This window comes from Carassius gibelio, chromosome A23 (genome assembly GCF_023724105.1).
Source record: "Carassius gibelio isolate Cgi1373 ecotype wild population from Czech Republic chromosome A23, carGib1.2-hapl.c, whole genome shotgun sequence".
NCBI lineage: Eukaryota > Metazoa > Chordata > Actinopteri > Cypriniformes > Cyprinidae > Carassius > Carassius gibelio.
In genome coordinates, this window is record NC_068393.1 from 3,865,143 (window position 1) to 3,877,478 (window position 12,336).

The 12,336-nt window shown below is 39.3% G+C and overlaps 1 protein-coding gene and 1 long non-coding RNA gene across 2 annotated transcripts; one reads left to right on the plus strand and one right to left on the minus strand.

Annotated features, from left to right (window-relative positions):
• Window positions 1-764: 764 nt before the first annotated feature.
• On the plus strand, window positions 765-9,517 carry LOC127944716 (diphosphoinositol polyphosphate phosphohydrolase 1-like). Its single transcript, XM_052540918.1, has 5 exons — window positions 765-1,053; window positions 2,110-2,220; window positions 5,318-5,362; window positions 6,219-6,303; window positions 7,271-9,517. Exons 1-5 carry the CDS (start codon window positions 955-957, stop codon window positions 7,441-7,443), a joined length of 513 nt encoding a protein of 170 aa, XP_052396878.1. The 5' UTR covers window positions 765-954; the 3' UTR covers window positions 7,444-9,517.
• Window positions 3,721-5,015, minus strand: LOC127944730 (uncharacterized). The gene is made up of 3 exons (XR_008150417.1): window positions 4,936-5,015; window positions 4,117-4,431; window positions 3,721-3,801 (listed from the first exon to the last, which is right to left on the minus strand). It is a non-coding gene; the product is annotated as an uncharacterized LOC127944730 (long non-coding RNA).
• Window positions 9,518-12,336: the final 2,819 nt, after the last annotated feature.

Genomic DNA, 12,336 nt, shown 5'->3' on the forward strand with positions numbered 1-12,336 from the left:
TTACAGACCTCAAACATACTTCATCGGATTTTATTTGCAGGTTGCAGCAATACTTTTTGTAGCATCACTATATTTGCAATTAAAATAGATTGGATTATTTATTAATTGTTAGATTTTGTAAATAATATTATATGTGCTATGTCAGAATGTCAGTAAATGCATCCAAAAGGATCGACAGGCAGAGTGCGTTCACAGGACAGCCATTGTCTTTATCTTATGTGTAACGTTATTTGATTTAATCAGACGACGGGTCAATTAAATTAGGATTTTTGTGCTGATTAACATCTTAGAAGGAAGAGCTGGTTACACAGTCTTTCAGACACGGTTTCATATTCATCCCGTTTTCTGACAACAGAAACAGACAAATATATAAATGGAAAAAGTTTTATTGGGAATTTGGTTGCACTAAAATACAGTATGTAAGCCATAAACACAGGGAGGCAAACGACGCAATGACGTCATTAATATGCTAACTAGCGTATGACTTTTGCTTCTCGTTTCTTTACATTGAAAGAAGTTGACAGCAGTGGAGATTCCTTTTACAGCTGTCAAGTTATAAAGATTTATAAGGTCATGCCACTATGACGGTTGCTTTAAGAAATGACAATAATAATAATAATAATAAACACAAACTTTGGTTGTATATATATATATAAAACCACGACTCTACGGAGTTATGTAATATTTAAACGTTAGTCCGAGTTTATCCAGTTACACCTCAACTACGCAGCATCATATTCACGAAGAGGAAACACGCTTCGGGGTTGTCCATAACGCAACGCAATTTGCGCAGAGCTCAGAGTAATGGCGTCTGTGCGAGACAAGCTCACAAGACTCACAAAATGAAGAGACGGAGGGGCTATATATGTTAGCAGAGGGCCTTTAGAAGGGTTAGTGGGTGCGGGATTGCAGTGAGACTTGACGGGAGTGGAGGACTTTCATCTGTTGAGCGCGATGATAAAGCTGAAGTCCAAGCAGACGCGCACGTATGACAGAGACGGCTATAAACAGCGCGCGGCCTGCCTGTGCTTCAGGAGCGAGCGCGAGGAGGAGGTGACTCCAGCAATCACTGCACCTTACACACACACACACACACACACACACACACACACCCACCCACACCCACACCCACACCCACACCCACACACACCCTCGCTACATGTGTCAGCTCGTGCATTCAGACATGTCTACAGCTCTGTGCGTATGTATGAGGGATTGTGATTTTATGATTCCATTAAAATATTTACGGACTCTCAGCCTGTTATTTGGGGGCATTTTACATGTGTAAATCACATGCTTTTACCTTGCATTGTCTTGTAAATATCAAATGCACTGGCTCGTGGCTATCGTATGTACAGTGGTATTGAATTTATGATCTAAATCTGATACCCTCACTGTACCATGCTACTGTCACCAGTTATATATATATAACCGTGATGGCTAATAACAGATCAGGCTGCAGTAGCAATCACAAAAGTATCTACAGCATTTGCACATAGTGTTACATATGTAACTCTGTATTTGTTAAAATGTTATAGAATACATTTTTGGTGCCCTTAATCATGATTCTCCCTCATTATAAGCGGTAGTTACTCATTCTGCAAATTTTGACATCTGCATTAGGAAACCTGATCACCTGCTGAGATGTCCAGTTGGCTGGATGCTTCAGTCCAGACCATGTAGACAGGTTCTAGCGGGGATATTGCTAACAGTAAACAGTTACTGTTCAACGTTTTAGGAGAAATTTGAGTTTGTGTACACATTTCTAATAAGCAGATCTTGTTTTCCCCTTCTGTTTATGATGTTAAACCAATAATTATTTGTCCAGTTTGAATATTTTTTATTATTATTTGTGTTTAAATTTGACAGTTATTGGGTTAAACATGAATAAATGAATGTTTAATGATGATCGCAACATGTAGAATCTGGGTCTTGAAGAAAAGTCAGTTGAAATTCTTTGGCCTAGAGTTATCTTTTCATGTGTGTGTGTGTGTGCTGTGCACCGTATCTCTGATGTGAACCGTATCTCTGATGTGAACCGTATCTCTGATGTGAACCGTATCTCTGATGTGAACCGTATCTCTGACGGCTGTGTGTTGTCTGTGTCAGGTGCTGCTGGTGAGCAGCAGCAGTCATCCAGAGAGATGGATCGTTCCTGGAGGAGGGATGGAGCCGGAGGAGGAGCCCAGTGTTGCTGCTGTCAGGGAGGTGTGTGAGGAGGTAGGCCTTCCTTCCTCAGAAAATATTATAATGTGTTGGTCATGTTTCCAGTGGAGGGTTTCTGATTTGCAATCTATTGCACTGGGGAATTCAGAATTGTGTAGAATTTGAACAAACCTCACACTGTACAGATGTAATTAGGGATTAGGGGTATAACGGTACACGTATTTGTTTAAAAATATTCGGTACGAGTCTTTAGGTTCAGTCAGCCAGAAACAAAGTCTCTTCTTTTTAAACGATGTCCTTTTTATTGAGGAAATTCAAACAATAAATGCTGTTTTGACGCTCTTTGATGTGGCACGACAGATTGCTGTTTAAACAGCTCACTTCCTCTTTACTACTAGTTTAAACGTGAAATAAACATGAATGAACATCTCCTGCCTCATGTAATCACTCAACCAGTGCTTCAGCCCATCATCTAGATTTCATTTAACTCATTAGTGTGCTATGAAAGAAGTCTAGAGAAGACTTTATAGTCATTACATTCTACTTTACCTGTTAGTAATGTTTAAATAAATATATTATGAGAAGTTATGAGAGCCACTGCAAATTAATCTATTTCAACAACAAATACATTTTTTACAATTAAGAAGTTAATTTAAAAACTACATTATGTGAAATTTAGGTTTTTGTTGATTATTATGTTTAAAAATAAATAGCAACTCAATGTATGTTGTTAATTTTAATTTTAAAAATAGCTCACTGTAGTCTTGAGCATTAGCTGAGGTAGATTTTTATTTCTAAGGAAATTCTGTAGCAATTTGTTCAGTAAACCAGTGCAGTTTAATAATAAAAAAAAAAAAACAAGTTTGGTTTTTCTCCTGCTGTGGAAAAAAACGTGAAGTCAAAACCGAGGCATGTACTGAACTGTTATGTTTGTATACCGTTACGCCCCCTATTGGGGATGCGCCAATATTTCGGCCATTGAAGATGGCATTTTCAGATTTTGGCTAAAAATATAAGCCCTGCCATGCTTCGTTTACAGCGGTAACCAGGGAAACGCTGTAAGATCCGCCTGCTGCGCTGTTCATAAGCGCTTCGTTTACAGCGGTAACCAGGGAAACGCTTTAAGCTCCGCCTGCTGCGGTGTTCATAAGCGCTTCGTTTACAGCGGTAACCAAGGAAATGCTGTAAGCTCCACCTGCTGCGGTGTTCATAAGCGCTTCGTTTACAGCGGTAACCAAGGAAACGCTTTAAGCTCCGCCTGCTGCGGTGTTCATAAGCGCTTCGTTTACAGCGGTAACCAAGGAAACGCTGTAAGCTCCACCTGCTGCGGTGTTCATAAGCGCTTCGTTTACAGCGGTAACCAGGGAAACGCTTTAAGCTCCGCCTGCTGCGGTGTTCATAAGCGCTTCTTTACAGCGGTAACCAGGGAAGCGCTGTAAGCTCCACCTGCTGCGGTGTTCATAAGCGCTTCGTTTACAGCGGTAACCAGGGAAACGCTTTAAGCTCCACCTGCTGCGGTGTTCATAAGCGCTTCGTTTACAGCGGTAACCAAGGAAACGCTGTAAGCTCCACCTGCTGCGGTGTTCATAAGCGCTTCGTTTACAGCGGTAACCAGGGAAACGCTGTAAGCTCCACCTGCTGCGGTGTTCATAAGCACTTCGTTTACAGCGGTAACCAGGGAAACGCTTTAAGCTCCACCTGCTGCGGTGTTCATAAGCGCTTCGTTTACAGCGGTAACCAGGGAAACGCTTTAAGCTCCACCTGCTGCGGTGTTCATAAGCGCTTCGTTTACAGCGGTAACCAAGGAAACGCTGTAAGCTCCACCTGCTGCGGTGTTCATAAGCGCTTCGTTTACAGCGGTAACCAGGGAAACGCTTTAAGCTCCGCCTGCTGCGGTGTTCATAAGCGCTTCGTTTACAGCGGTAACCAAGGAAGCGCTGTAAGCTCTACCTGCTGCGGTGTTCATAAGCGCTTCGTTTACAGCGGTAACCAGGGAAACGCTGTAAGCTCCACCTGCTGCGGTGTTCATAAGCGCTTCGTTTACAGCGGTAACCAAGGAAACGCTGTAAGCTCCACCTGCTGCGGTGTTCATAAGCGCTTCGTTTACAGCGGTAACCAGGGAAACGCTGTAAGCTCCACCTGCTGCGGTGTTCATAAGCGCTTCGTTTACAGCGGTAACCAGGGAAACGCTGTAAGCTCCACCTGCTGCGGTGTTCATAAGCGCTTCGTTTACAGCGGTAACCAGGGAAACGCTGTAAGCTCCACCTGCTGCGGTGTTCATAAGCGCTTCGTTTACAGCGGTAACCAAGGAAACGCTTTAAGCTCCACCTGCTGCGGTGTTCATAAGCGCTCCGTTTACAGCGGTAACCAAGGAAACGCTGTAAGCTCCACCTGCAGCGGTGTTCATAAGCGCTTCGTTTACAGCGGTAACCAGGGAAACGCTTTAAGCTCCACCTGCTGCTGTGTTCATAAGCGCTTCGTTTACAGCGGTAACCAGGGAAACGCTTTAAGCTCCACCTGCTGCGGTGTTCATAAGCGCTTCGTTTACAGCGGTAACCAAGGAAACGCTGTAAGCTCCACCTGCTGCGGTGTTCATAAGCGCTTCGTTTACAGCAGTAACCAAGGAAGCGCTGTAAGCTCCACCTGCTGCGGTGTTCATAAGCGCTTCGTTTACAGCGGTAACCAAGGAAACGCTGTAAGCTCCACCTGCTGCGGTGTTCATAAGCGCTTCGTTTACAGCAGTAACCAGGGAAACGCTTTAAGCTCCACCTGCTGCGGTGTTCATAAGCGCTTCGTTTACAGCGGTAACCAGGGAAACGCTGTAAGCTCCACCTGCTGCGGTGTTCATAAGCGCTTCGTTTACAGCGGTAACCAAGGAAACGCTGTAAGCTCCACCTGCTGCGGTGTTCATAAGCGCTTCGTTTACAGCGGTAACCAAGGAAACGCTGTAAGCTCCACCTGCTGTTGTGTTCTCTTGTCCTCCTCCACTTTGCAGATTTCTGTGCAACTTGTGAAAAAAAAGAAGATTTTTTACATTATAGATTTTTAACTGATAGATGCTGAATAAGAGGTTTCAAGATGCTTTAAAATATTGCAGTACATTATAAATGCACTTGAATTCAGTGTTTCACTCTATATTTTATTCCCACAGGCAGGAGTAAAAGGTACATTAGGAAGATTGGTAGGCGTTTTTGAGGTGAGTGTTTTCTGATGGGAAACAACAAGGTCAAAAAAAAAAAAAACAGGTTTTGAGAATAAAATTTATGATAGGAATCTAACAAGAATAGTCAAAGTTTCAAGATTAATAGTAAAATGAAGACATTTCTGTCACTGATGGGGTTTTGGTTCCTTGTCCTTTGGCTTGTTTAGTTGGGGACACTTAATTTCTGGACTTGACTGATTGCACAGACTAGGCCTGTCACAATAATCAATATATCAACTTATGGCATAATATATGTACATGAATCATTTTTGGTGGCACAATTTATTAAGTGGGATTTAAAAACATGGTGACATTAATTTTAATGTAAATATAATATATTTACATTAAAATTAATGTCACCATGTTTTTACATCCCACTTGTGCCTGTGTCTTCTGCAGCTTCTCGTTCATAACATGTAGTCGCCACGAGGGGCTCGATCAGATTTAAAACAGCTTCATCTGCAGATATGGCCTTGTTTAGGGATCTGTGCCTTTGTGTATACAGACATCTGGCTTCTGAGTAGTGATGGTGTTTTTCAGCAATACAGTGCACCCTTAATTTACAGAGAAAAGACAGACCGGGAAAATCTGTAGATGGAAAAATCTCCATTTCAAACAAAAGCATGTAATTTGACCGCTTTCCCTGTCAGGTGCTGTGACGCATAAGTCTGCTGTTTACCACGTTTGAGCTACTTTAAAATGGGAAGAATCAGCAGTTTATTTGTAGAATTTTGTAGAATGTAATGTTTACATTCAAGCCTTTTTTCGCACATAATGTGTAGCATTAGCATACTTATATATATGATTTAGTATTTCCTGTGAGGCTGTTAAAAATGTTTTTTCTTTACAGAACCGAGACAGAAAGCATCGAACGTATGTCTATGTTCTCATCGTAACCGAGGTTCTGGAGGACTGGGAGGACTCAGTAAATATTGGTAAGAATATACCAATATTATACAAGAATATACAGTGTTCACACAATATATCGGCTTTGGCAATATATCAGTCGACCACTGATTTAAACGTCATTGAATTACGCTGTAAAGTGAAGCATCGGCAGGACATTGGCGCCCTCTGCAGGTATGTTATAATACTTAGAGTACATAAGTAGGTTATGTTCATATTATTATTTACAGGCATATTACATATTCTGACAGTGATATTCAATAAACCCATGTGATTACTTGGTTTTGATACATTATTTGAAACAATTATTATTGTCTCATTGTTAGTTCAATATAAATGTAATATATATATATATATATATATATAAGTCAATATAAAGCCTTCATTTTTCACTTAATTAGGTCTATTTTGGCTACAAAAAATATCAGATTACTCGGTTGTCAAAATTAGTCAGGATTATCTTGGTAATTTTCCAAGTGTATGAAGAAGCTTTTACTCTTCAGGTAATTCATATAGTCATTAAAAATTAATTTGAATAAGGAAAGCGATAACTTTGCCATGGTATCTTTTCAAGTTGCCTCAACCATTGCATGCTTTGCATGTGCTGCGCTTTATTTTTACCATTTTGTTTTATTAGTTTATTTATTAGAATTTGAAAGATGATAACAATATTGTGATCTCTGATATTAGTCCTTGAAAACGAAAAAAGAAAAAAAGAGAAAATCTTTAAGTCCTTGAAAGTACTGGAATTTAATTTGTCAGTTTCCGTACGAACCCTGGAAAGTGGCAGCAACCACATCAGCAGAATTTAGATATGCATTTTTTTTTAATTACACTTACTTTTCTAAAATAATCGTCAGTGCATCAGTTTGTGCTGTGAATAGTATTGCCATAGAGTCAAATAGGACCAGCTCAGAGCTCTCCTAATCACAGTTATTCTGAGGCTCGTGAATGCAGCATGTTGACTGGTGGTCTGGTGTCTCTTGTTGTTCTCAGGGAGGAAGAGGGAGTGGTTTAAGACCGAAGATGCCCACCGTGTGCTACAGGGTCACAAACCTGTGCAGGCATCTTACTTCAGAGCCCTTCAGCAGGACTGTATGACCAGCAACGGCACGTCTCTGGAGGACACTTACAACATGAACCACAACTCTCTCTCCAGCATCAGATAACTGGCACAACAAACACACAAATATTTCTCCCTGACTGAACTCCTATTGCAACTAGTACGGTTTTTTAATTTCAGCACAATGAAAATGAAATCTGATTGCCTTACCAGTCTTTTTAGTGTTCAGATGAAGATCACAGTCTGGGCTCAGTGAGAAAAGTCCTAGAATACTGCTTCTGCTTCTTCTTACATTTGAATGAATACGTGCATGAGATTTTCTTTTTTTAATGCAACCTCACTTTACTATTGTGTCTTGAAATGAGTAGTGTCTGTCATGATGTTGCAGCGTTTGCCTTTAGCCTCTATAGATATTCTGTTATATAGAGTGGGTTGAGTGGGTTTGCATGCATCGCATATTCATAGTGTTAGTTCTTTAAACTGCTTAACAAAAGAGAGATTTCGTCTTAAATTGATCAAAGTAGGTGAAAACTTGCCAATATTACATAGTCACGTTGGGGATTTCTCTCATACGCAGCTTCTCATCCGGTTCATTCTCAAGAGCACATTTGCTAAATGTTGTAATGTCTATGGGGTTTACTGGTTTGGGAGTGCAGTGCTTTTACCATTCAGGCTGGTTTTGATTGTGATTGAAGGAAAGTCTAGTGTGGTGCTTTTTCTCAGACGCACCATTTATTGAAGTGACTCAGTGTGATGCTGGTCGGGCCGGTCCAGTTGAGTGCACTTGTTTTGTTGTGGTACAGGACTTTGTTTCAGACAGAAGAGAGGGATGAAAGGAGATTGTGAGCTTGAATTGTAGATCTCAGCAGCTGTCAATAGCCCATTCTTCCTTTTCTAGAGTTTTTCACTAGTATTCATAGCACAATGGCAAAATATACACATTGTTCAGATTTAGTTGGGATCATTTCAGTTTGTCCCGCTTATAAACTTTAACCCTAGCTTGTGTGTGTGTGTGTGTGTGTGTGTGTGTGTGTGTGTGTGTGTGTACAGTACGAGGGTTTGTGTGTGTGAAGTAATGTGAATAATTAAAGCACTAGATGCCAAGGTTAGCTGTCTGTGTAATACATTGCCTCTTGTGTAAGAGGATTGATTTCATTTCAAATGTTTACAACTTGATTGTATTTTCTGTTCAGACACTGGATATCCACTGACCTCCTTTCACATGTTATAGAGGACTGTTAATGGTGCCATTTCTTTTTTTGAAATGCACTTTCCTAGGTCTCAGATGATTTAGTCTGTCCTAATACTAAAGTTGTTTCATTATTTTGTTTATGATTTATGTAATTGTTCACAAGCATGTACTTTGAATGAGGATTGTTTAGGTCTTACTTTCACCTGTCTTATCAGTATTTCAGTGTTTTTCTCTTTAATCAGAAAGCACAAAAGTTTATTGTGAATAATGTGTTAAATTACCAAATCTAAGATGTTCTCCGTGGGCTAAAAACAGGAGAAATGTCCTGTGTTCTTGTAATAGGATTATGTAGCTGGTCCTCCAGTGTTTGTATAAAGGGATTCTGATCTTTCAGTAGTGAACTCAAAAGCTGTGACCCAGTGAGAGCGCGTGTAACCGTCCTGACACAGACTGATGCTCGTCTAATGGTGAATCATGGGATCATTCTCTGCACATTTATTCCAGTCATTAGAGGAATGGGAATAAGCAATGATCAAATTACTCTGCCATTCATTTCTCTGCAGGTCTTTGTACTGAAATAATGCAGACTTACAGTCCTTGAATTCTAAATGCTCCATTATTAGGAGAAATATATATATACTACTCTGCTAAAGTAGTAGGTCCATTAGTATTTTCACCAACAACAACAAAAACCATACTAAGACTTCTGCACTGTAGTGTATTTATACATATTGGAGTTTTTAAACGTACTAAATCATTGGTGTTGTTGAGATGTTTTGGTGAAAGTATTCTTCACTTCTTGAGTAGACTGAAAACATTTCAAGAATCTCTAAATCGTTCCTCAGCTGCTCCCCTTGCCTTTCATTTCAAGCACCGTTTACCCTGTATCACTGCTGTATCTGATATTGTGGAAATCAATTCTGACTCGAGACTGTATAACAATTGTGTCAACAATCTATAAATAAAAGCAAAAACTCTCCATGCTCTACATGAATTGCAGGAGCCGTTGTTGTCAGTTCAGTAGAGTCAGTGGCAGGCCACAGAAACTGTCTCTGACCGCTGGAGGAAGAAACCTGCGCACAGAGAACAGATGCAGATTACTCACAAGAAAGAAAAATATATTCCATTTGTGGTAAAAGTGCACTAAATGTTACATTATGCCTATAGGTTTCGTAAAGGAACTGCACAGTGTTTCTGAGTTTAATGAAAAAGTAAAAATTTAAAATATATATTTTTAATGACATCATCAAAATAAATAAATAAAACGCTTATTAGATAAATGAACTTGTTTGTTTACCTGCTTGTCTTTTGAGCATTAATCAACAGTCAGAGTATAGTGGACGTGCAAATGTGATACTTAATTATTGTAACTTTATTTCAAAATCTCAAGGGGGACTTCAAGTAAATATAAGATGAAAGAGCTTCAAATAAAAAATAATTAAAAATGTTTGTGAATCCCTGCAATAGAAGTAAATAAGAAATAACTTGATTTTGTGGATTTTTATGTGTTTGAAAGACAAAAGCCTTCTGATAACATATCATGCATGCATTGTTAACTTATTGAGTGATAATTCATATAAAAAATAAAATAATTAGTGTTGAAACTCTTTTTAAACCTGAAATGCTCTTTATAAATCCATTGGTCAAATGCTGTGGTCACCTGACCAGTGATTGCTCAAACTGAAGACTTTCTGAAGCCAAGGCTATTTCAGTAAGGAACACTTGAAAGATGAACAAGAGGAATTTATTGCTATTAAAATAATATGTACTGTAATCATGTAATAAAAAAGTAACTGTAGTCTGGATGTGAGTATTTAAAAATGTAATTTAATGTTATTAAAATGATCATTTTAAGTACTACATTTTTGATTATGTAATCCAGATTACATGTATTCAGTTACTTCAAACTCTGGCCGAACTAGTCTCAGAGTTACTCAAACGACAGCGATGGTAGCTGCACATGGGTCCTGGTTAAATGTTTGTCACAGGATGTTCTCAGGTTAGTCTGGAGGTTTGAATACAGTCGGACTGTCAAGGATTAACAATGCTTGTGAGTATGTTTCCCATAAACACATTTCCCCAGACAGAGGAGAGGAAATGAGAACCTAAACATTTCTACGCCATATACAGGTGCTTCTCAATAAATCAGAATGTCTTGGAAAAGTTTATTTCAGTAATTCAACTCAAATTGTGAAACTCACGTATTAAATAAATTCAGCGCACACAGACTGAAGTAGTTTAAGTCTTTGGTTCTTTTAATTGTGATGATTTTAGCTCACATTTAACAAAAACACACCATTTCACAACGTCTGAACAAATTAGAATATGGTGACATGCCAATCAGCTTAAAACACCTGCAAATGTTTCCTGAGCCTTCAGAATGGTCTCTCAGTTTGGTTCACTGTGCTACACAATCATGCTGATCTGACAGCTGTCCAGAAGACAATCATTGACACCCTTCACAAGGAGGGTAAGCCACAAACATTCATTGCCAAAGAAGCTGGCTGTTCCCAGAGTGCTGTATCCAAGTATGTCACCAGATAGTTGAGTAGAAGGAAAAAGTGTGGAAGAAAAAGATACACAACCAACCGAGAGAACCGCAGCCTTATGAGGATTGTCAAGCAAAACCCATTCAAGAATTTGAGTGAACTTCACAAGGAATGGACTGAGACTGGGGTCAAGGCATCAAGAGCCTCCACACACAGACATCATTGAATCTGCAAACTGATCACCTCCATGCCACGCAGAATAGAGACAGGAATTAAAGCAAAAGGAGCCCCTACCAAGTATTGAGTACACATACAGTAAATGAACATACTTTCCAGAAGGCCAACAGTTCAGTAAAACAAAGAACCAAACACTTAAACTACTTCAGTCTGTGTGCATTGAATTGATTTAATACACAAGTTTCACAATTTGAGTTAAATTACTGAAATAAATGAACTTTTCCCACGACACTCTGATTTACTGAGAAGCACCTGTATATCAAGGCAAAGCAGATGACAGGGATCCCCTGTAGTGGAAAAAGGGAACAACCTTCTTCAATGTTTTATAGACTAACAGAAGGTTGAAGAACGGATGACACTTGGTTTCATGACTGATTCAGTATGTTCAATGTCTTCATGAACACGCTTCAGAACCAAACACCGAAGCAGATGGGATTGGGGGAGCAATTCACACTTAAAATAGCTCTGTGTTCTCGGCCTTTGTGTGAATCTGAGCCAGAAGAAATAAAGCCTCATAAAGACTTCCCAAACCAGTGAGAAAACTAGACAGCTTTAGACTTAGACATGTCAAAAATCTGATTCAAATTCATCATAATTAATTTTTCCAGATTTGGAGAAATGTAGCATTGCATCAGTGTCTCATCAATGGATGCTCTGCAGTGAATGGGTGCCGTCAGAATGAGTTAAACAGCTGATAAAAACATCACAATAATCCACACCACTCCAGTCCATCAGTGAACATCTGGAGAAGACAAAAGCTGCGTGTTTATAAGAAATCAATCAATCAGGATGTTTTGAACTTTCATTATCCATTATCCACTGATTTCTCCAGTAAAAAAAATATTGAATCAGAAGAGAAATATGCACATATCAAAACAGCTCTAACAAACGTGGCTGGATTTTGATTTGAGAAACAACAGGAGATGGACTTTTTCACTGGAGAAGTGTTATTATGGATTATGGACTCATTTTTTTTTTTTTTTTTTTTTTTTATTTTTTACTCGAAGCAACAGTTTGAGGTTAAAAATGTTTGTTTCTCACAAACACACAGCATTTGTCTTCTGCAGATGTGAATTGATGG